The 25,651-nt window shown below is 35.7% G+C and overlaps 1 protein-coding gene across 4 annotated transcripts in view; it reads left to right on the top strand.

The window, feature by feature from the left end:
• Positions 1–25,651, top strand: part of THOC2 (THO complex 2) — a 108,859-nt gene that overhangs the window by 53,309 nt on the left and 29,899 nt on the right. For 2 of the 4 annotated variants that reach the window (XM_034782607.1, XM_034782605.1), the window contains exons 13-27: positions 3,310–3,354; positions 5,431–5,472; positions 8,609–8,739; positions 8,848–8,949; positions 11,923–12,007; positions 13,109–13,202; positions 13,838–13,918; positions 14,155–14,251; positions 16,825–16,942; positions 17,127–17,306; positions 18,488–18,652; positions 19,919–20,194; positions 21,316–21,457; positions 23,279–23,436; positions 24,483–24,611. In XM_034782607.1, the coding sequence (XP_034638498.1) occupies positions 3,310–3,354; positions 5,431–5,472; positions 8,609–8,739; positions 8,848–8,949; positions 11,923–12,007; positions 13,109–13,202; positions 13,838–13,918; positions 14,155–14,251; positions 16,825–16,942; positions 17,127–17,306; positions 18,488–18,652; positions 19,919–20,194; positions 21,316–21,457; positions 23,279–23,436; positions 24,483–24,611 (1,845 nt within the window). The remainder of the gene's footprint in view (positions 1–3,309; positions 3,355–5,430; positions 5,473–8,608; positions 8,740–8,847; positions 8,950–11,922; positions 12,008–13,108; positions 13,203–13,837; positions 13,919–14,154; positions 14,252–16,824; positions 16,943–17,126; positions 17,307–18,487; positions 18,653–19,918; positions 20,195–21,315; positions 21,458–23,278; positions 23,437–24,482; positions 24,612–25,651) is intronic. The other 2 variants (XM_034782609.1, XM_034782608.1) reach the window with 1 other exon arrangement.

The raw sequence follows: 25,651 nt of genomic DNA, 5'->3' as shown, positions 1-25,651 counted from the left end.
CCTAGGTTAACAAACCCAGGATCTGCTAACTCAAGTTCTACTAACCCTGAGCTTACCTTGCAATGTAGACATATCCTTATTGGCCAGATACCTTGAGTCAAATAACATCAAATGCTCGCTGACTCAAACTACAGCAAGATGAATAATCCAGTATCTTCCATTTCCAGTAGTAGTTGCAATAATATTATATAATTTTTAACTTCTCCTGCCATTCTCCCTCCTCCACTTGGATGGATGGTATTATTCCTTTACATCCTTAGCAGAACAATGAGAAAGCCCAGTGACTAAAACTGCAACTTCCCTAGCACATCTCCCGCCTGCCTACTTCCAGAAGACTGGAATTTGAATGAAAATGTGTTGCATGCCAGTGCAGAGTATTGCTATTAGACTGCCAATACTGAATTCATATAAGCTGAGGATTTTGCTTACAGGCCTTGGCATCTAATTTAGAATACACAGACTTCTTTTAATCACAAATTTAAACCTGTGACAGAGCCTTTCTGGCTTGCAAGGTACTTAAGTTGAGTAATTGGCAGTTTACTGCGTGGTGGTGGTAATTTCTGATGAGACTTGTAAGAATACCCTGGTCCTGGCTTCTCAGACATCTGAATCCATGCACTTCTTATAGGTATCAGGGGTTTGTCTTGGTGTCCTAGGTCAAAAGTTCCAATTCTCTTATTACTGCATAATACTTTTTTTTTAGTGCAAAACTAGAGGTTTTGTAGTTAAGCATTCAGTAAATGAGAAATGAGAGAATTCCAGTTGAACATGCAACAAGAATAGTGCCCCTTTTTGAATATATGCATGAGGCTAATAATCAGATATTGTATTTTTAGAAATAGTTTAAAAAGTGTAATCATTTTTTATAACCTTAGAGGCACATGAACTATATATCTTGTAATACTGAGCACAAGTAACTGTGAGACGCACACACACACACCATATGCTACAAATGCAGTATAGTAAAATTCTTTCTGACTTCTGATGGCAGAATCTTTGGTCATGCATAACTTTTTAAACAGTTCTGTTGATGCTTGAGCTGTAAGAGAATCCATCTCTCTTTCTTGTCTGTGCTGTGCAAACAGGAGTAAAACATAATACAGTAAAAGCCATGTTATTCGGCATGTTGGGGGAATGGAGGTTGCCAGTTAGGCAAAAATTCCGGATAACTTAAGGGGCTCATGGCTGGGATTGGAGCGTGGGAGGAGGTGTGGGGCACGGGCTCTGGACGGGAGTTTGGGTGTGGGAGGGGGCTCGGGGCAGGGTGCCAGATCTGGATGGAGCTCACCTCAGACGGCTCCCTGCTGCTCCTAGGCAGAGGTGTGGCCAGGCAGGTTTGCACACTGCCCCTGCCCTGCCCTGAGCGCTGGCTCCGCAGCGTCCATTAGCTAGGGACCACCAAGGTGAGTGCCACCATTTTCCGGCACCCCGAAATGCCGGTTTCTAGAGTTTTCTGATTTATAAAGTGCCGGAAAACACAGCTTTTACTGGAAAACTTTTTTTTACCCGCAGTTGTGCAGACAATGAAATACACGTGTAGTTGTCAGATAGTGCTGTTTTTTCAGCATCACTTTTCAGAGTAGAACTACACTTAGCAGGCATAAGGTGTGTCCTATAATAATGTCATGGTAGTGGTGCAGGCTAACAGCTGTAAAATTCAAAATTTATGTTGTTACTATAAAAATTTGCTCTGATTTTAGAACAGTCAGATCTGCATGAGTGGAGGACAGGTATTAGTCTTAACCTTTTTTTTTTTTTTTTTTACCATGGCATTTGTGTGTTTTTTTTCATTTTCTTAATGAGTCACTGAAGCAAAAAATCATATTTAATGAACATCACGTCTATTTTACTAATAACACCTTAGAATTGAGAACATTATTAAAGATCTCAGCTCACTGACCCTTTAACCCACTTTCTTATCTTACATAGAAGTAAGAAACCCAGACTCCGCTAAGGGCTTGTCTACACAGGGACACTCAGAAATTTATCTGAGTTAACTAAAGGTGTGAATTGAAAATGGATTAGTTAAACTGCATTAAGCCCCTGTGTGTACACTCTCATTAACTAAAGTGAATTAAACTAAACTGAATTAAGGCCATTTTTATTCTGAGTGAGTGTGTCCACACCGGGATTTAATGCAGTTTAAATAATCCATTTTGTATGGCTCCAGTTCAAAATTACACTGAGATACAAGCGTGTTTAGAAGGCTATGTTCTATCCTCTCCCTTCTCCTCCCCTTTTTTCTCATTGCCTCTAGTTAGATTTTGTTGGTTCTAGCGGTCCTGTTTTAATCCCTTCCACCCAGATGGTTTCAGATTCTCTTGAGGTGGACTAGTTGAAAATGAAATACAGTAAATGTATTTTACCCAGTTTTCTAAGATGCCAGTTGACACGGTGAGTAATAATATGGCCACCTACCTGCAAATAGGAATCAAACAAAACTGTAATGCCAGCCTCATATAAAGAGAGTTAAACTGACATTATATTATACATATGCATATATCTGAACAGATATTACAGTATATACGCCTAAGAAATGTAGACAAAAAATGAAGTGAGTGCTGGTTTATTTTACCAAGCAAATATAACCTTGTAATTTCACTCTTAGCTGGATAGCATAATAAACCTGTACAGTAAATTCCCTGTAATCAGAAATTAGTCTTCTATGCTGTAATTTTGAGGTGGGACCATTACAAGTTAATATAACTTCATAGTCATGATTCAGGTAAATGTCACCATTGTCCAAGACCTTTTACTGAAATGAATTTTTTTCCATGCAACTCAAAGATAAACTATCAAGTTCTCTACAGATATATATTGATATAGTATTGTGTGCTATATTGGATATAGCTATATGTGTCATGTTTAAATATTGTTCTACCATAGTCAGTGGCCTAGTATCTTTCATCTATTTTTTTCTGTTCACAATTTTTGTGACTTGTAGTTGATTTGTAAAAGTAGAATTATTGATACCTGTATTTAAGGACATTTTTTTTAATGGGAGGCTTCAACTATGAATATTGGGCTGTGGTGCTTTCTGTTAGATTGGTCTAATCATCTGAAGAGGTGGTCCTGGTTTCTGGGAAGAAGGAATGTTTGAAAAAGTAATTCACAAATGTAAGAATATACTATCATATTTGTTTATCATGTCAAAGATACATTCTTTACTTATGTTAGACACTTCATATTATTCTATTTTGTCATTTTAGTGGAAGATTCAGTATTTGAAATATACAAATATGATAGTTTAAGATACATAAATGTTATGCTTATGACAAGGATGAGCAACATTATAGCTGTTTGCTTTAGGTTGGAACTTCGAAGAAACTGAACAGTGAGGACAGAATGGTTAAGGTAACATAGGGAAAGTTATTTTTAATGCATATTGCAATCAGCATGTTATGTCAACTGTTGAAGTTTTCCCATTCATATTTAATATACATGATTGAAATATTTATAACCACAGTGGTTTTTTAGAAACTGCCAGCTGACTAATCATACAGTAGTTGATAAACCCAGGCTTCTAATACTGCAAACATGGCTTTTGTGCTCAAACTTAACTGTAAAGTAATCTGCACTTTGTTGTTAACTTAATATACATTCAACAGGAGTGGGGCAGGATAAGAGGGACAATGAGCACTAAAAAACTTGAATAGGTATTATTTCCCAAAGGGTGGCTATTAGAGGAGTTGCTGTCTGTACTTTTATAACGGGCTTGGAAATTCTGCTATTCTAGAATGTATAGTTTGAAAGCCAGATATATTTCATCTCTTTCCAACACGGCAGTAAAATATAGCGTACAGAATAGTGACTTTTTTAACTGATAGTGGTCTTTTAGTTAATTTACATCTTTCAGCAAAAATAATATACAGTTAAGTTATTCCATTAAAATGAGCATTATTTCATATATGGATGTGGATTTCTTTGAGAAATGAATCAACTTGCTCTTCAGCGGTGGCTTTGATGTATTATTTTCAGTTTTGAAAACAAATCTGAAACATAATAATCAGATTTACATACTTAGAAGCTATTTCATTCTTTCTGCTATAGTCACTGATGGACTGATGGGTATTAGTATGGTCCTCCAGAGAATTTACATATGTAATATATCTAAATAAATAGAATTTTGTTTAATTTCTTGACATAATGAATCTTTGTGAACTCTGTAAAACATTGCACTCTGTCTACTATGCCAAAAACATTAAATTTATGAAGCAGTAGGACACAGCGTGTTAAGATTTAGTTTTCTGGTCTGCACTGGAACATAGGAGGTGCACTTCACACGCTTTCCAAATTAGTGTAGTCTTTGCTTTGCAAATGAGAGTGTCTAAATATTGGAGGTGTATAAGTTGAACTCTGTTGAGTTTTCTCCACCCTTGTAAAGTAAGATGGATGATATCAGATTTATACAAGGCTGCCCCCTTTTTTAAACAAAAACCAACACTCACCATATCAACAAATTAGGCTCCCCTCTCATTGGTGTGCATGCAACTCTAACATTGCTTAGAAGAACCAAATCCACCATGCACAGCCAAAAAACAACAACAAAGAAACCCACCTCAAGATTGTACAGCACAAATGCTTGTTCACTTCCACAGTACAGAAGCCACTTGTTGGTTCAGTGTTAGTATTGTTCCTAAAATTATAAACAATTTTTAAATTCTTCAGATAGTTTGAAATGTGTAACCTCTAGATGACAGAGCTGAACATCTCAGTTATTGAAATTTTGCTGTGTGTTAGTTCCCTAGCAAAAATTAATGTTGAAAAGGATGTATTGATTTTGGGGACTATTCCTGATGTTGACTAAATCTTCTTTTAAAAGCTTTGGGGTGAAATTTTGGCCCCGTTGAAGTTAGTTGCAGTTGTGCCATTAACTTCATGGAGCTAATATTTCATCCTTGAACTTAAGCAAAATGAAATAAAAATGAATCTAGAACCCTTCAGTTAACATAAAATGCTTAAGAATAATTTAAAATGTCTGCTTTCATTTCTGGTTTAAGTAATGGAAGTATTGATACGTTGTGACATTTTCCACTACAATTTCAGTTTTTTTCAAAAGAACTTTAATATGAAAATTGTTTAAAGAAAAAATCTTAAGGTACATAATAATGAGTAGCTGAATCTTCATTTAGGCATTACAAATGTGTGAAAAATATTACATTCAAAACAAATATTTGAATTGTTACTCTATATATGCAACAATGCATTTGTATATGATTAGTAGTCATATGCTGTATACAGCTAAAAAGATACAGATATTAAGATGAAACTTCAGTGCTACAAATTGGGAGTATTATACCATTTGTGGGCAGTCCATTAGATATAGATTTTTCTGAAGTAACTTTGATTTGAAATTATACCTATTCAATAGTAATAGACTAACTTAACAGTCTCATAATTCTACAATTAATATGAATGTCTTTTTTGTAGTTTCAATCTGATGGAAATAAACAAGAGGATAAAGAGAAAATGGTGAGTTTTGGTCCTGGAAATTACTATAATATTTCTTTTACAAATAACCTCTTTTCATTCACTAGTAATGTCATACAATTTTATATGAAAAACTTCCTAATGTTTGTGCCTATGCAGTGCTTTTATTTTTTAAAACATCTTAATAAAAAAAAAAAAAAAAAAAAGGGCAAGTGAAAACTTCACATAGTTGCAACCCACTCTTCTTTCTGGTCAGAAGATAGTCTACTTGCTTGTTCAAGGATCTCAGCTTCTCAGGAGTATGTTTGATTCTGCTCTTTCTGGTCTGCGAGAAGAAATCTCATATCTAATTATGAATTATAATTAGACAAAATATTTATGGTCAACAAACTTTTTCCTCTCTGTATAAACTGTTTTATTGTAGGATGAAAATTGGCCTAGAGTTACAGTGGTCTTGGGATTTTTATGGCTCACTTATGTCAGAACAGTCATACTTTTTTTTTTCTTATAAGCTATAAATCTGTGGTTGTCTTCACCAAATTTGAACAATGGATTCGTCTCCTTATTGGCTGCTTCCTGCTTATAAACAATCATGAAAAAGATCTTGTCTTCCTCCAATTGGCTCTCTTCCTTCCAGTTTCTGCATATTCAGTCTGATATTCTTCCTGCTGGGCTGCTCTTATTTTATAGTAATGGTCTATTGACTATCAGAGGGGTAGCCGTGTTAGTCTGAATCTGTAAAAAGCAACAGAGGGTCCTGTGGCACCTTTAAGACTAACAGAAGTATTGGGAGCATAAGCTTTCGTGGGTAAGAACCTCACTTCTTCAGATGCCTTGGCATTTTAAATTTTACTTTGTAGGAGACATTTATGCCCCCTTTCAATGTCTTATCTTTCCCATATTTTAACAATAGTATCCTCATTTTTGCTACATTACTTTTTATTAATTGCAGTGACACCTTCCACTAATGGAATAGCTGATCAGCTTATCAAACTCCTCATGGCTGAACTAGGTCAACAAGCTGCTAATACTGCCAGCATATGTTTCTTTTTTTTATTATTACCNGAAATATGGGAGAAATAGGATGCTGTAGGAAACTGAACTTTAATAACAGACCTTTTACAGGTGAATTCCTATGCTTGCTGAGAAACTGGATCTCACAGGAGTATCACTGAGTCAAGTGGCAAATTAATTTCCTGGGATTAGCTGATTATACTTTAATAGTAACTTAACCATCTAACTATAAAATATCGCCACAATTTCTGCTCTAATTACTGTTTTTACCGTTTTCCTTGATCTTCCTACACTTTTCCGAGATAAAGTCAGCAAGATACAGAATACAGTCAATAGACCGTCCTGTGGCACCTTTAAGACTAACAGAAGTATTGGGAGCATAAGCTTTCGTGGGTAAGAACCTCACTTCTTCAGATGCCTTGGCAGAAGAAGTGAGGTTCTTACCCACGAAAGCTTATGCTCCCAATACTTCTGTTAGTCTTAAAGGTGCCACAGGACGGTCTATTGACTGTATTCTGTATCTTGCTGACTTTATCTCGGAAAAGTGTAGGAAGATCAAGGAAAACGGTAAAAACAGTAATTAGAGCAGAAATTGTGGCGATATTTTATAGTTAGATGGTTAAGTTACTATTAAATTATAATCAGCTAATCCCAGGAAATTAATTTGCCACTTGACTCAGTGATACTCCTGTGAGATCCAGTTTCTCAGCAAGCATAGGAATTCACCTGTAAAAGGTCTGTTATTAAAGTTCAGTTTCCTACAGCATCCTATTTCTCCCATATTTCACATACCACAGTTTTGTGACTTTCTGAGGTATCAGAACAGGAAAATGTTTGCAGAGTGCTGTCCAAAAGTGTTGGGAAAAACTTGTGTTTCTGGTAATTGTATAGTTTGGTCAAAGTAGTTTTAGATTTTCCTGAGGCACTCAGCTTATATTAACAGTTGTATTGTAGCATTTTAAGTTAGGCCCTTTGCTTAAAGATACAGTTCACATTAAAAATAGTAGTTTTATGAGACGGTTGTACCACTGTTGCTACATGCAATGCCCAAGATTACCATAACTAGGTTCGGAAAGATTAGATTTTTATCAGTAAATATCAGTGAACGTCTATTTCACTGTATATGTACAAACCAAAGAAAAATATTTCCATTGATGATCATCACAATTTACAGATATACAAAGTAAGAAAACTGCTGCTTGAGAATTTATTAGAATTTAAGGATGTTTACTTTCTATCTTCTGATATGTGATGTTGGTCATTTGTGTTTTGAAGGTTATAAAGCTTTAATTTTTTGACTCTCGACATCTATTGTCGTTAAATTGTCTGACCTCTTTATTAACTTAGTTCCCCCCATAATTTTCTGTAACTAAAAATTTAAATTGATAAAAATTGAAAAAATGCTTAAAAATAAAAAATTATCAATTGAAATAAGTAAACAAAAATCTAGTTCTGCCAAGCCTAACCATAACTAACAGAAATAGAGAAAATACTTTTATATTTTTAATTATTATTATTTTTTTTGCTAAATCCCTGTTCGTATGGTATTAACCACAGTAAAAGGGAAAATAATTTTTTTTAATTAATTTTTTTAAAAAGATGGAAATGTGATTGTGAAAGTACAAATTGGCAGGAAGGTTTCAGGAGCAGGTGTAATAACTGAAAATATTCACATTTTGAAAATTGACGAGATTTCAAATGGCAAGTTGTCCATAAAGACAGTCATAATGTAGTATAGGACACCTTTCTATTGGTTTAAAAATTACTTTTTAAAACAATTGTAAAAATTACTCTCTCATACCACTTGATATCAAAATAAAAAAGTGACTTATCGCATTAGTTGGAATTTTATCAATTTCTTGTTTTGGAATTATGAATGTAAACCATTGACTTTTTCTACCACTTCCCTCAACACTATATGGCTAATTCATTTAGAACAGTTGGTTATGAGTATCTAACAAAATATTTCTGCTTAAAACCAGATTTTGTAATGTAGATGTTTTTCCATATAAATAGGAAGCCACAGGTATATCATGGGGAATAAACCTTAAAGACATTTTATTAGTTAATCAAGATAAATAACTTCACATTGACAGTAACTTTTTTGAACTTGTCTCATACTTATAGGTTATTTTGTGCTATGTTTTTTTGTGTTTTATCTCAGGAGATTTTGTTTAGCTGTTTGTTAAATATTACCGACCAAGTTTTGCTCCCATCTCTTACTTTAATGGACTGCAATGCGTGCATGTCCGAGGAACTCTGGGGAATGTTCAAAACTTTTCCATACCAGTATCGGTGAGTAGCACAGAATAAATTTTTATTTCACATATGGCAAGTCATTTTTTTTAAATTTTCAGATTGAATGATGCTCCTTTTTCTTTCTCCCATTCTTATCATTCCAAGCTATCGTCTCTATGGACAATGGAAGAATGAAACATACAACAGTCACCCACTTCTAGTGAAAGTTAAAGCTCAAACTATCGACAGAGCCAAATATATCATGAAGTAAGTTATGCTGGATTTCATATTTTGCAGTTAAAAGTTAATGAGATTTTAGAAGTAACTTTCAGCTGTTTCATGTAGGTGTCACAGTGAATCCTGCCAGCGTTAATACTTGACAAAGATGATTCCTATTTTCAGAGTACTTGAGTCATTAAATGCCTTATGAACAGGGAGTCTCTTAAAATTAATGTTTTGTGATTCACTGAAACTTCAATGAATAAATAATGTCAGACTGATTGTTTTGTCAAATTAATGTTCAGCAAAGGTTTTTTTTCATTTTTGTCAAGACTAATGCCAAGTGAAATGAACTTATATTAATATCTTCTATGGGACATTTCTTGCACAGAATCACTTTAAGAGCTCTCTGTCTTCTGCAAGATTTTTCTTTAGAAACAATGCATTGTAATGCAGGCTATCTTGATTGCTGGGAGGATCTCCTAGAATCTCCCAAATCCTTCCCTGTAGGCAGCTGTACTTCAGAATTTCCATTCTGTGGGTTTTCCTTCTTATGTGGTGTATTTTTTCCCACGCCAGACTCAAATGGTGATGTTTGTCATCCACACACATGGAGTTAATTTTAAGTTGAAAAATTATATGTGGTCGAAACTTACAGTATGTGCATTTGGAGTCCCTCTTTGCAACTCTATCTACTATGTCAGGGATTCATGTTAAATCCTTTTGTTGTTGCATGTGTGAACTGAACCCATGTGGTTTTACCCATGCTATGGTAACGTGGTTATCATGTGATTAGAACTCTTCCCACAGACAAGACAAAATCACTTCATAGATTCATAAATTTTTGATTCGCAGATTTTAAGGCCAGAAGGAACCATTATGATCAACTAGTCAGATCTCCTGTGTAACACAGGCCATAGTCCCTCACCATTTTCCTCCCATACAGTAGATTTGGATGGTTCCTTAACATTGTTACCATATAAGAAAAAGTAGGAAGTATTACATATTTATAACCATGTTAATACTGATCATATGCTCTCACTGGCTACCAGATATCACTGTGTTTCTGCAGAAATACCCATGAACATGCACTTATCCCACATACAGAAGAAACATGTTGTTTTTGTGATCAAGTGCTTTAGTATACAACTTAATAACAAAATTTTTCAAGTGACAGTGAGGAAGTCAAAACATGAGTGTGAGGAGGAACCAAAAAATACAAACATTAAAATATGTGTATATACAGTGCTAAAGTATCCCAATCTGCTTTTGCCAATTTAACTCAGTGCAGACTGGCACTGCTTTCAAAGCAGCCATTGGGGTGAAACAAGGCAAACTGTTCAGTTTTGCACAGCAGTTTTGATAGAGAAGTGAGGAATACTGTATACATTATTGACATTGCAGTTGGCAATGCACTCAGTACATTCTGTTTATTTTTATCTTTATTTATGTGGCCTCCCATTACATATTATCTCAGCACCTCACAATCATCAGTGTATTTATCCTCACAACATCCCTTTGATGTTTGGAAGTACTATTATCCCATTTTATTGATGGGGAACTGAGGCACAGAGATCAAGTGACTTGCCCAAGGTCACATGGGAAGTCTGTGGTAAAGCAGGGAATTGAATACAGTCTCCCAACTCACAGACTAGCGCACTAACCACTGGACAGTTGGCACTATGTTTTCATACATATTTTAGAATAATTAGAAGGTACACTTCAAATTATGATAAACTCTAAACTCAGTATATTAGATATTGAAGTTTAAATACAGTTTAATCAAGTATACATTATATTCATATGTTAGGATATGAAGTACAGCAAGAAGAATAACAAGGCATTTTTAGCCAATACTGTATAACTAACTGAATTCAGGCTTACTGGTAGCATTAATCCTAAGGAAACCACATTTTTTTCAATGCACTGTTGATAGAAAAATTGAGACACAAGTTTGTGTTTTTCCTCCTTAAATAACTTCAACTGTTCACTTGAAATTTCACATAGTCATACTTTATTTTGATTATACCCTTAATGATAAATGTTTTTGATAAAGGCAGTTTTGAAGAGAACAAAATAAATCATTTCAAAACACAGCAAGAAATATTAGCATTAAATACCTATTCTTCCTTTTCTTTAGGGCAGTTTGAATTAACTCAGTTCTGCTGCTGATTTGGCTTTCAAAGCAGTGAAGTTCTTGAGAAATTACTAGAGACTGCAATGCTGCAGTAATGTAGTGTTATGATCCTTGAAGCAGAAATGACGCCAATACATGTGTAAAATTGCTGAAGTACCACCCTTCTCCTTTTGTATTTCTGTGAAAAGATTACTTAGTCTTACATTTCAGTATTAAGCTTGCAGCTTCATTATCAAATATTCTGAAAGTGAAAAATTCTGAAATCCCAACAATGTTTCTTCTGTTAACTGAGGATAATAAAATTAATTAATTATTTAACTGACAGTTAATTAGGTATTTAAAAAAAATTAGATTTACAGGAATGAGGATAGCGTAAGTTAATTTTTCCTAATATAAGAGCTCTGTGCTTGTGGAAGATATCAATGCGATTGGTATTTTATCTATGGGGCAGATACAAGTCTTTGGCAGTGGGGGAACGTTTACATTGTCCTGTGGCCCGTACACAGTAGGGACTAAGGGTATTTCAGTCCCTAGCCCTTTTGCCTAGTCTACTTAGAAGTACATCAGTTACTGCCGGTTGTCCACTAGACACTGTGTTGAGATTCCCAGCTCTGATGTATAGGCAATGGAATAGTGTCTAGATTTTTGCAATTTATGCTAGACTCAGATTAGAAGCCTATAGGTGAATCTCCATTACCAATATTCTGAGCATTTTTGTCAACTATTTCCTCTCCAAAAAAATAAAAAAAATAAAAAAAGGATTTAGCCTATCTAATTGGTAAAGGTGTGCTTAGGAATAAGATGTACATTTGTGAGAGAGAATAGTAAAATTACTAACATCCTGTGAAGGAGTTAATTGACATAAAGTATCTCTTCTTTTACAGGCGTCTAACTAAGGAAAATGTGAAGCCTTCTGGAAGACAAATTGGGAAGCTAAGCCATAGCAATCCAACAATTTTATTTGATTATGTATGTGATGTGATATGAATATGTTTATGTATGTATGTGTGGACCTAATCTGTCCTTTCCTTTCTAATGTGAACAGTCCCATTTTAAGTCATTGGGGCTCGTGTGAGGAAGTGTTACAGAATGAACCCTAGGCATATATTTTTAAGGGGAGGATGGATTGCATATTTTGTGCATGTATTTTAGTAAATTGGAGAAAAGTGATAATTCTATTATTCTTGATTTATGATAGGTTTTAAAAACATGGTAATTCAGTAGAAATGTAAAAATATACACTGAGATTTGCAAAAGTGACTAATAATTTTGGGTAGACAAATTGAGAGAGGCCCAATTTTCAATAAGTCCTGATCACTTACCCTCTGAAAGTCAGATCCCTATAACGTGTCATGTGTAGGGCACTCAAAAATTGAGGTGCTCAATCACTAGTCATTTTTAAAAATGTATATCATTGTGCTACTTCAGCTTAATAACAATAACCGTGTGATTTCAATCAACTATTGCATCTTCTTTTTACTCGTTCATTTTGGTTTCTATTTTAATTTCTTGTAGTAAAATCTTAAGTGGTTGAAAACAAGAAGTAAAGCAAACAAAACCCCTTTTCATTTTTCCTCTTTGTTAGCTTTCAGTATGACAATCAGTGGCAGCAATTCTTATTAATGATGTTTAGTTTTTTTGAGGATGGAGTGTTATTTATTTGTATTAACATTTAGGAAAATATATATACAAGAGCAGAAACTTTTTGGGGATTACGTTTTCTGTTGGTCTGAAAGCTAATACTATCACTCCTTTTAAAGAAATTGCTAATATGGAAATATTTTTAAATGATCAGTTGCACTACTGTTTTGTGTGTGCGTGTGCGCGCGCGTGTGCGTGCGCCACAGAAATCAAATGAGATTACCTTTTGCTACAGAAGCAACTGAATCATTTTTGTTGAAATGGGTTTTCTTTGTTTTATGTTTTTAAAACATAGGTATAAATGTTGACCATACTAGCCTATTTACGATAGTAGGTAATGATCTAGGAATTTCTAGGTTTACGTGAGATGAAGGGAATGTCTTAGTTTGGCTGACTAAATCTTATCTATTTCATTTTTGTTGTTTTCAGATTTTGTCACAAATACAAAAGTATGATAATTTAATTACACCAGTTGTTGATTCATTGAAATACCTCACTTCACTGAACTACGACGTCTTGGCATGTATCCTTTATGTGTAATATACATGTGCTAATTGTATGCCTTGTATCTTAATCCTTGATTGCCCATCTGCCCATCACTAGGTGTTGTTTCATGTTGTAGCTGTACTTTGCTATCCACCTTTCTGTTAGGTCTCAAGGTCTTGCTGTGGTGGCTCCTAGGCTGGGGAGCTAGCCTTTTCCACTTTCCAGCCTTTCCCGCTTCCTGACATTGTATGAAAATGCTCCTTTTTACTATTTTAATTAACATCTGCCCTTGTAGGATTGCCATGCTTCCTAAATGATGAGGTGGTAATTGTTTTTTTTTGGAAGGTTGGTTTTATTGTGTCTCTATAATCTTATATGGTTATTTTTCAGCTGTAATTGTCTTCAGCGACCCTAATCTCTTAGTATATATCATGTTTTAGGATGATGCTTTCTAACTATTCAGGTATAGTGTTTGCATATTAGAATTTTTGCAGTTGTACGTGGCTGATGGCAACTCAAATAGAGATAACTTATTTATCTTATAGGGATATCTTTGGTTTAAATAATAATTGTAAAGCAATTTAAGATGTACAGTATTATTGTTAATCATTATTATTAATGCTTATTTCAAAGTTACTGGGGAAAAATATATATTCTTTAACTTTGTAAAAGACTGCATCATTGAAGCTCTGGCAAATCCCGAGAAGGAGAGAATGAAACATGATGACACTACAATTTCTAGCTGGCTGCAGAGTTAGTATTTTTGTTTTATTTAATAAATTAGTGTTTCAGGTATTTATCACAGCTGTTACTTTATCAATTTATTTTTCAAAGGAAAAATCAATATGGGAAGTAAAGGCAATAGAAAATATTAAGTGGGAGTGTTAGCAATGCATAGCTAAATAAATGCAGAGGATAGTAATCTTATGTTGAAATAGATGATGCATAACTTTCAGTCATAGCTATGTCTCCTTCTCCATCTACTTTAGGTCTAGCTAGCTTTTGTGGTGCAGTTTTCCGAAAATATCCGATTGAACTTGCTGGTCTACTGCAGTATGTAGCAAACCAACTAAAGGCTGGAAAAAGGCAAGTCTGACCTATTTAATTTGTATAACACCCTCTGTTTTAAAATTTACTCGTTGTTTGACAACTGCCTTTTGCTGATGCAAAAGTGCTGGTAATAGTAAAGCTATACTTGAATACCCGTCAGAAAGTTAGAGAGCTTAAAGTACCAGGGAAAGAGAACATATAGCTGTAATATTTTCCTTTAGCATGTATGGTTATGGCATGTTCTTTTAAGTCCGTGTTTGTCGTCTTTCATGCACTGCAGTACTAGAACCTCTGGTTGAGCCTGAATCACTGGAATACTTACAGTATATACAAGTATACTTAATTTAGAAAAATGTATCTACAACTATTAGTATTCAAGAAAGGTAATCCTTATAGTTTCTCTTATTGTTGTTCCCAATATCTTGTCTGCAAAAATGTCTTTAAAATTTTCATTTTTTTTATGTTGAATATTTAAATAATGTAATATATTTAATGACTATACAGTTACTTGCTGTCCAGTTGCTCTTTGGATCTCCAGCTTGTCAGCACTGATGGTATCCTTTCTTCGAAAGTTTCAGTTGTAAACAAACTTTACAGCCTGAATCCTTTCTTCTTTCCCCTTCCACTGCTTAGTGCACCTTGTTTCTTTTCCTGTTTTTTATTGTTTAATGGGTAGTTTTGTCATATTTGGTAAGTATGGATTTATAATATATTCCTGTATTATGAACTCTTTTTTCTTAAAATTTGGTGAAAGATAATTTATGAATGCTAATAGTGAGCTACTAATTTATTTGAAATAGTTAAGATCTTGCATTTTTGGTTAAAAAGAGAAAAGAAAACACAATCCCTGCACCAGCAGTAAAATAGGGGCACTTCAGCACATAGTTTTAGGGCTCGGGGAGTTGAAAAATGCAGTCTCTTCCTTCCCCTCAACACAGACAACCTTGTTTCACATGTGCGTATCAATTCCCACCTTATTATGTACTCTGGTAATGGTACAGTCACCACTTAACTACAGAAAGTAAGGTAAATAACTTTTCCCATCCTACCTCAATATTGTGCAGATATCTTATAAATGCTGTTAACTTATTAAATAAATTAAATAACTTAACATACAATGCTGTATTTGGGGATGGTGAAAGAAAACTAGACTTCCCTATTCTGGAAAGGCTTAGGGTGTTCATATTACTACTTGTGGACTTTCATTAAAAAATATAGTAACTACATGACAGATAGTAATAGTCCAAGTGGTGTAGTGGATAGAGCATGAGATTGGGATCCAGGAGGCCTGGGTTCTAAGTCTGGCTCTGCCAGTGGCCTCCTGGGTGACCTCAGGCAAGTCACTTTCCTGCTCTGTGCCTCAGTTTCCCCATCTGTAAAATGGAGATAGTGAACATTATCACCTAAAACTAAGGTCTCTATCCACTCACTCTCTTCTATAACTTAGCCAGGGTAGGCAGGGATGGTGTCCCTAGCTTCTGTTTGCCAGAAGCTGGGAATGGGCAACAGGATGGATCACTTGATGATTACCTGTTCTGTTCATTCCCTCTGGGGCACCTGGCATTGGCCACTGTTGGAAGACAGGATGCTGGGCTAGAAGGACCTTTGGTCTGCCCCAGTATGGCCGTTATTGTGTAGGACATTTTCTTGGTTACTGAAATCAACAGCAAAACAAATTTGATAACTAGAATGAATTTCTGACCTCGATGGTTATGGAGAAATTTGAATGGATGGTACTAGACATTTGGAACAAGCCTGCAATAAGAATTCCTTCTGGCTGCAGTTTATTTTAAATTCTGTAGCCAGAAATGTTTTGTGATGTTTTAGATGTTAGAGTTTTGAGTGAGTAATTATGGTAAAAGAGCTTTATAAACAGTTGTATATGTTTAGTTGTTTAGTAAAAGGCAGAGATGTGATCTGTCATTATAATTTGCTGCCCTTTCTTTTGAGTTGAACATATCAAGCAAAGTTAGATATTTCTTGAGGAGGTGGCCATTGTGGCTTTTCATATCTTCTGCACTTTACAAGTCAGACACATGTTTAATAGGTCAAAGTGAGATCGCTACATTCACTTTAGGTTTCTGTCATTAAACTCTCACTGTGTACACTGAATCTTCTTTAAAAATAATTATTTAATTAAAAGCAATTATCTGAGGATTTCTCATTAATAGTTTTTTTTAATCTGTTTTGGTTGATATATACATGAAATGCATGTAAAGATAAGAAATATAAAGGAAACAGCTGTAGTTTTTTGTAATTAATTTGTTGGTATTGTAAATAAGTGGCACTGTACCTGTTACTGTTTGCAGGATTGGATCCCAATATTTCTCTCCTGCAGAACCCTGTGGCCCTGGTCTTGGTCCATTGGAGGCATATCACTTTTCTACTACCTGTAAATTTTCAAAAACAGTTTTTCTTTCAGCATTTAGCAGTGTTCCTGAACTTTAATTACCTTGTGAAAAGGAATGTTGTGTTTGTGTTTTGGTCTTGTTTCACTACAGCAATTTTAACACACAGTGGTTTTATTTTGTATTAGCCTATTGTAAGTAACCATTTCTGTTGTTCATAGTATTTCATTTTTATGTAGTTTTTATTTTTCTTCCATGCAGCTTTGACTTGCTCATTTTAAAAGAGGTGGTACAAAAAATGGCTGGAATAGAAATAACAGAAGAGATGACAATGGAGCAGCTAGAAGCCATGACTGGTGGAGAACAGCTAAAAGCTGAGGTGGGAGTGCAGATTAATTTACTGGTTTTATTGAAGTTCAAGAAATTGGGCAAATGTTGATGGATTACTTATACTGTCATAAGCTGATACTATATTTATTTACTATTTGTCTATTTTCTATAATAAAGTGATATTTCTTAAATTGGAATACCTTAACTTCTGGTTTTCTTGTCTTTCTGGACAGGGTGGATATTTTGGCCAGATCAGAAACACTAAAAAATCTTCTCAGAGATTAAAAGATGCATTGCTTGACCATGATCTGGCCCTTCCACTGTGCCTGCTCATGGCTCAGCAGCGAAATGGTGTGATCTTTCAGGAGGGAGGGGAGAAACATTTGAAGCTGGTGGGGAAGCTGTACGATCAGGCAAGTAGAAACAATTACATGTTTACATTTTAAAATAAAAAGGTTTTTAATTCTTCAGTTAAGTTTAGTCTGCTTATTCAATATAAATACTGCATAGCACAATTTTTACTGTCAAAATAGGGTTAGGCCAGGTTACCCTGTTTATCTGATCTGGTTCTCAAGAAATTTAATTTTAAGGGCTTTTTAAACATCATCTTGCTTTATCTTCACAAAGTCTTCCTGTTTCTGAGTTTTAGAAGTCAGTGGTATCTTACCTGTCATTCAGTATTTCTCATTTTGGGCCTCTGTGCTGACAAGTGCAAGTGGCACTAAATTAATTTAGAATCCTGTATTGGAAGCTCTCAGGTGTGTGAGGTTAGATTTTTTCCTTTTTTTTCCTGTGACCTCATTAAAGTATCTTAAATGGAGCTTTTGTCCGTGGGTAAGCAAGACCTTCTGTTGGCCCTGGGCTCAGCTACAACAGGCAGTGCACAAAAATAATCAAGTTCTGTAGGCCTGCTCTTTCTGTGGGCCATCCTCAATGCTGGATCTCCATGCAATATTGTATTTTCAAGGAAGAGCACCGGAGGTTTCAAAAAAATGTATCATGATATAAAATGTCATGGTTCTATGTGAAACTTAGACTTTGATTTGCTCTGGTTTCTTTCTTTCTTTCTTTCTTTCTTTCTTTCTTTCTTTCTTTCTTTCTTTCTTTCTTTCTAATATTTGAAATGTCTGTGCTGACATGACAGCAAAAGGAAAAGACAAAAAAATTATTGAAATAAGTTAAAATCTTAACTGAGTTATAATTTGCAAATTATTTTAAAATATTCTCCTAATTTTAGCAGTTTTTCTAAAATCCTCAAGGTCCACAATAAAAGGTTCAGAAACATGTAGAAAGCAGAATATTGACTCTTAATTGGGCAGAATACTTTTAGAATGGAATACACTTTTGTGGCGAATATATTTAGTTGCAGAACATGGGGCTGGATTAGTTTTCATAAATGGCATGTAGTATGGAAAGAATTAGCATATTATGTTTTTAGCTGTAGTTTAAAGTGTACCTTTCAGGAAAGTGACTAGTGGCTTGTTACCTATATATGTATTTGCCTTAAAAAGATTGATATTTGTTAAACCTGCCTAGTTTTTCCCCCACAAAAACCCGTAAATTTTCCTCTAATTCTTTCTCTGTTTCAATTCAGTGCCATGATACTCTGGTACAGTTTGGTGGATTTTTAGCATCCAATCTAAGCACAGAGGATTACATTAAGCGAGTGCCTTCTATTGACGTTCTCTGTAATGAGTTTCACACACCCCATGATGCTGCATTTTTCCTCTCCAGGCCTATGTATGCACATCATATTTCAGTAAGTAAAAGTATTCTTTTTGTCTACTCTCTAGTGCTTTAGTGTTACCAGTTATCACTGAACTCCAGCTACATTTTGTACGTCTCTGTTATGTTCTCACTGACAATTGCGTGTAATTTGGGAGCTACAGTTTGACTGTAGAGTTGGGAAGGAATCTTTATTTAGAGGTCATGAGACCTGGGTTCTGTGTCCATTTCTGCCACAAACATTTCTTTGTAACCTTGGACAAGTCACTTAACCTCTCTGTGCCTCAGCATTCCCAACTGTAAAAACACAACTATGAACCACCAAATACCTCTGTGCAGTGGAAGTGCATGATAGTGGTGTGGGTAGCTATGCTTATACTTAAGTTTGCCCAGCACTTTCCATTGCAAGATCCTGTTCTTAGTTGCTTATAATTTGCCAAACTTAAACAATTAAGGATGAGGTTATCTATGCCAGGAGTCGGCCTACACCTGTTTTTTTTTTTTCCTGAAGATTTCCGCTAAAATGATTTTCTGAGAATGACAATAGGGAATATGTTTTTCACATGTTAAAGAAATTCTTAGAGCTGTTTTGTAAAGAAGCTCTTGTGCTTGCATGCTGTGGAGCCAGGGAGTTTTTGCAAGGGAGTCATCCTCCGGTCACAGATGTGCCTTTGGCGTACCTGTGAAAATTTACTTACGCTTGGTTGAGTATGAGACTCTTAAAAAACTACAGTTTGCACATATTGAATAGAGACTTGATAGAGTTTGGCAGCTAAATTTGCTGAAGAGTCCATCTGCGCTGAGTATACTCCACCCCTTCATAGCTCCTGCATGCTGACTACATTGCACATGTTTCATCCCTGGGCTGCAGGGATTGAGCAGGACTTTCCCTGCAATTGCTCCTCCCAGATACCAGCATACAGGAACTGAGAACAGGGAGATTCCATATGGAAATAAATGGGTCAGAGAGTTCTTCATCAGAGAAGATGGCAGCCTTGATGGTGCACAATCAGAGCCATTCACGGGCATTTCTTTAATGTTTGGTTTTTATATATATAAAATGTTTGGTGTGTGTGTGTGTGTGTGTGTGTGTGTGTATACACACACATATACATACATGCACCAAACATTTTTTTTATATATATATATATATAAATAAAATATTGGGACGGGGGAGGGCGTAAATCTATATCTATACATTTGATAGTTTTCCTTTGAATGGTAAATGACATTGAGTAGGAAACAATGATTAGATATGTAAAAACAATGCAAATCACAAATATTTTTTTTTAATCTTCAGTCAAAATATGATGAACTTAAAAAAGCTGAGAAGGGAAACAAACAGCAGCACAAAGTTCACAAGTACATCACGTCATGCGAGGTAGTGATGGCTCCTGTTCATGATGCTGTGATCTCCTTGCACCTTCCTAAAGTTTGGGATGACATCAGTCCTCAGTTCTATGCTACATTTTGGTCTTTGACAATGTATGACCTTGCTGTTCCACATAATAGCTATGACAGAGAAGTCAATAAACTTAAAGTCCAGATGAAAGCTATAGATGACAATCAGGAAATGGTATGTTGGTGCTTGCAAACCTTTTAAAATAGTTGAATATTTAAAATTTACTTTAATGTTCAAATTGAAACATAAATATCTCTAAACGTGACATCCAATGAAATCTTACATTAAAGATAGGTGTAATCACTGTTCTGAACAATATAAAATGTCAGTTTTATGTACTGGTACCATTTCATACTAGAATTTTTCGAAATGTCAAAGTGTGTTTAGTAGAGGTTCTCTTTTTGATTTTGTGCCTGTGGTAACAAGGTACACATTGTTGCAGAAAATACAGTACATATCAAATGCTGTTTATTTTTGCTATAAGTATTTCAATACAGAAAATCTTGTTTTTCCTACATGGTGTAGCTCAGGGGTTCTCAAACTGTGGGTCGGGGAGGTCACGAGGTTATTATATGGGAGGTCACAAGCTGTCAGCCTCCACCCTAAACCCCGCTTTGCCTCCAGCATTTATAATGGTGTTAAATATCTTTAAAAGTGTTTTTAATTTATAAGGGGGGGCGGGTCGCACTCAGAGGCTTGCTGTGTGACAGGGGTCACCAGGAGAAAAGTTTGAGAACCACTGGTATAGCTGGACTATATTTTGTTGAACAAAAAGGATGTTTTAGCAGCATACCACAATAAACTACTTTTGCAGCAATTAAACACTCAGGCATTTAACTACTAATTTATCTAATTCAGTAAAGCAGATATCTATCTTTTGTACTCCTTCTTTACAATGAACATTGTCACGTAAATATTTGCAGGTGAAGGTTCAAGTCTAGTAAAACGAATTTTACCATAAGAGAACCTACAGCCCTTACTTGGTTTGAACATTTGATGACTTCACTGAGTAAGGACTGCAGAACTGCTCTCTGATTACAAAAATAAAGTTTGACATTTGTCTTCAGTTTAGAGGCTCACTTAAGATCTCCATCTATGAATGTTGTGGTTAAAATTAGGTGAATGATCAGATAATTATAGTGGGGGTGGAAAGACTGCCAGAGCAACACTTTATTTTATTGTTTAGATGAATATTTATTTGAAACTTGTTTGCGGTAAACCAAATCTTCAATCCTTATTTTTTGCATATAGTAGGGGATGATAAATATTAAAGTGAAATGCATTGACATTTGTAGCCTCCAAATAAAAAGAAAAAAGAAAAAGAACGTTGTACGGCCCTTCAGGACAAGCTTCTTGAAGAGGAGAAAAAGCAGTTGGAGCATGTGCAGAGGGTTCTACAGAGACTGAAACTGGAAAAGGATAACTGGCTTCTGGCAAGTAAGTATGAGAAACTTTGGCTGTTTTCCACAGTCACTGCACTTTCTATATCTAAATTACAAAGTTCTGCTCACTTGACTCTTGTTATACTAGCACTGTAATCTTTTTTTTTTAAAATCGGTTATTGACATATATTATCAAGATAAATGAACTTTAATTTCAGTCTTGTTTTATTTCAAATTCTAGGCAGTGTCAGCTTTTACAGTGACAATTCCATCCAGTTCTTGTTTTAACTGTGAAATGTAAAATTGGTGATCAGTAAAGTGGTTATTTTCCATGAGCTAATCAAGGATGAGGCTTCCATTTTGTATGTATAACTGTGACATGGTTGGGTTACACCCCAGGGCCAGTGTTGGCGAAGTTGTCTCCAGCTGCATATATAGTGTGCAAGAAGCAAGGGAGATTGGGGAGATAGTATTAGCTGTGCTTTTTTCATCAGACAGATGGTCTCTGTCCCCAAAGTTACATCTCAGAGAGTGTTTCCATTTTGTGTGAGAGGCCCCAGAAAAGTTAAGAATGGGGTAGTAGTGGTGTACAGGTTTTCTCACTGGATCATAAAAACCCTGGCAAGACTTTCTGCTTGTGATCATCCTGCAGTTGTCATGGCTCTGATGAGTGAGTTGGATTTGGAGTTTGGGAGGTGGTGATTTCTTCCCTCTAATGGACGGATAGTTACCTCCTCTGATTTGAGGTTGGGATATACCTTGTCCAGCAAGATGAACTCATTTTGATGGTTGACCCTTAGAGATTAATGGAGATGGTGAGCTTCTATAGGGCTTTGAGGGAGAATAGTGTTGAGCTGATTTGGTGACCTGTAGAACTTTATAATCTTTTGTCCTCTGCCTTCAATTTAGAGGCCCTTAAGTAGCTCTCTCTCATAGCTTTGTTCCGGTATGTCACCTTGATTAACAAATGACCTAAGAAGAGCACTGGGAGTGGAAGTGTTCTGTCAAGCTAATGGCCACATGAAATATTTTTGAGGTCTAATGTCATGGCTATGCAGGAGGTAGAGAGACTTCTTTTCCTCTGCTATAGAATCATAGAATCAGTCAAGTTTCACATATCTGAACTACGTTAGGTTCTGATTGTGTGGACAGTATTTTTATTGTACTATGTATAATGTTTGTAAAAGCACACAGAGCTAGCAAAAGGCGCTGAATTTATTAATAAAAATAAATATTGTTACTAATGCACAAATTTTGATATCTTTGCTTTTTAATCCCTTTTTTCTCACTTTCTTCACTAAATCTGGTCATCTGCATTGTGTCTTCCAGTCACTAGAACAAATCAGTGTGAGAGGGTTCTGAGTCCAATCTAGTCCATTGTATATAATGGAGAAAAATATGCATGGCTGATGAATACATTTTATCTGTTAGTTTTCTTGGCATCTTAATGGGGATTATCTATCTGGTTTGAGAGTTTTCCCTGAGTAGTTTGAAAGGAAATTTGGGATGTTAAAATATACCTCTACCCCGATATAATGCTGTCCTCGGGAGCCAAAAAATCTTACCACATTATAGGTGAAACCGCGTTATATCAAACTTGCTTTGATCTGCCAGAGTGCACAGTCTCTCTCTCTCTCTCTCTCCCCCCCCCCTCCCCCCCCGAGCACTGCTTTACCGTGTTATATTCAAATGCTTGTTATATCGGGTCGTGTTATATCGGGGTAGAGGTGTATGTTATAATACACAATATATTTCTGAAGCGTGTGTGATAGAGTTAATTTTGTGGGGTTTGTTTGAATGTTAGCTGTATTATGTACAATTGATGTTGCCATAAAACACTTCCCTTCTTTGTCTTTCTATTTCTTTGTTTTTGAAGAATCAACCAAAAATGAGACTATCACAAAATTTCTACAGTTGTGTATATTTCCTCGCTGCATTTTTTCTGCAATCGATGCTGTTTACTGTGCTCACTTTGTAGAACTGGTGCATCAACAGAAAACACCCAATTTTTCCACACTTCTCTGTTATGATAGAGTAAGTAACTGGAATGTGTTGGAGCTGTGTTGTTTTCTTTTAAGTGAATATTACAAGTCTATTAAAACCCTGTTTTTGAAAGATTACTATTTGTTGCATCCTTTTTCCATGTGAAAAGACACTCATGCATCAACAGAATCTCTAGATATATTCCAATTCCAGAATCTGCATTTATCATTATTACCATAGCACTTAAAGGGTCCCCATCAAGACTGGGACCCCATTGAGCTAAGCACTGTACAAACATAGGAAACCATCTGTACATGCCCTGAAGAGATTACCGTCAAAAAAGATCAGATAAAAAGAAATAGACAACATACAAGTTAAAATTCAAGGAACATATCTTTTCATTTATGTACTTCTAAAGGTTTTTCCTGCAAACCTTCCCTTTCTCTTTGTTCTTGTCCCTAAGCCCCAGAAAGCATGCTCCATCTTTGCTGAGCCAAGATGTCATCCTCCACTTTGCCTGCCCAATATTGCATTGCTCTATATAGATGGTAGTGATATACAAAGCAAAGATAATCACCTTGATCGATTCAGTCCATCAGCCCTCACAGAGAGAGCGCAGATCACAACAATATTATTTACTAAGCTCCTATTATCCAGCTAATTCATTACCCGTGCAGCTCTGTTGAAGGCATTGGTGTCACAAAAGTGTCACCGAGGACATAATTTACCTTGTGGGAAACTATATATAAGCAAGAGTCAAAAACTCTGCTTGACTTTCAGATCCAAGGTAGAGTTTGAAGGCCTTACAGTTAATGCCTTTATTCTGTAATACTCAGAGTAGAACTACATTTTGTTTATACAGTCAGCAACAGTTTACATATGTCTGTTGCCCAAGCTCAATGAGATGAGTTAGGAGTTAAGGTAATAACTGATAAGAAAAGAAGGGGAGTTCAGAGTTCAAGGTGGAATTAGTTCTTTGTATTCTAGTAACCGTATGAACATGAACTATGAAAACTAAAGCAGTTGGGTTTGATTTTTTTTTTAAATAATTTTGATTTCATATTACATAGCCTGACTATTGTTTCTGTTCTTTACAGGTTTTCTCAGATATAATCTATACAGTAGCAAGTTGCACTGAAAATGAAGCTAGTAGATACGGCAGGTTTCTGTGCTGTATGCTAGAGACTGTTACTAGGTGGCACAGTGATAGAAACATATATGAAAAGGTATGTAAAGCTGTTAAATTGTAGTCTGTTTCATGAATAATCATATGATTACTACTGGTAAGCCAGGCCCAATAAAAGCGGTTGCTGTAAAAGTATTAATGCAGTAAAAACATGAAGTATGATGGTTTCTCTAGTTTTCTAATTTTAAACTTCATGCATTATAAAACTTTGCTGATACTTGAAGGCAGGATTTCTGTGATGGGAAAGGAATTTGTGCATACATTTTGAACACTTCTGCTTAATGAATCATACTTTTCATCCGTTTATGTCTAAATTGAGTTGGAGGAGGTTTAACTTATCAAAGTTTAAGTGCTTTGAAAACTGCATATGGATTAGAAGGTAAATATATCTTGGATTAACCACACGCAGTCATGAAGAGAACATGCGAGAATGATGAAACTTGCTTGATAGCTCTGTCAGAAGCTAGTTAAAATGGAATAAAGGAGAGAGATGCGCACACCTGTCTTCCCCTCTCCCAAAAGCAGGCATTTCTTCTACAAATGGTTGCAGATATGTATTGCACTAAATTGTAACGACCTCCCTTTTTATGGGTAGTTCCTGCTTTTTTGAAAAGTCTGATAAAACTCTCAAGCTACATTGGCAGCTATACCCCAACCATTAGGAGATAACAACATGTACAATAGTTCCGTCAGTGCTCCCAGCAATATTTCAGACAACCAGCTTATCCTTCCGGGGAGTAAGACTTTTCCAAGAGAAGGCACAAATTATCGAGAAGGTCCTCTGACTCCGCCTTTAACCAACTGGCTCATCCTGTCATCTATCCCACAATCCCACGGCTACACCGCTTGTGAAGCAATAACTGCAGACAGATGGGTCTTAAACACTGTGATGGAACACACTATCCAATTCCTAGCTATCCCTCTACCTTGTCCCTTTTCAGGGACCCATCTCATGAGTTGCTGCTTCCTCAAGAGCTTCAGACTATGAGCTTCAGCAGCCATAGAAAAAGTTCCCCTACAACAATAGGGTAAAGGGCTCTACTAACATTACTTTTTGATCCCCAAGTCCAAGGGAGGGCA

Source organism: Trachemys scripta, chromosome 9 (assembly GCF_013100865.1).
Source record: "Trachemys scripta elegans isolate TJP31775 chromosome 9, CAS_Tse_1.0, whole genome shotgun sequence".
NCBI lineage: Eukaryota > Metazoa > Chordata > Testudines > Emydidae > Trachemys > Trachemys scripta.
Note: the sequence above shows the minus strand (reverse complement) of the source record. Positions and strands in the feature narration are given on the sequence as shown.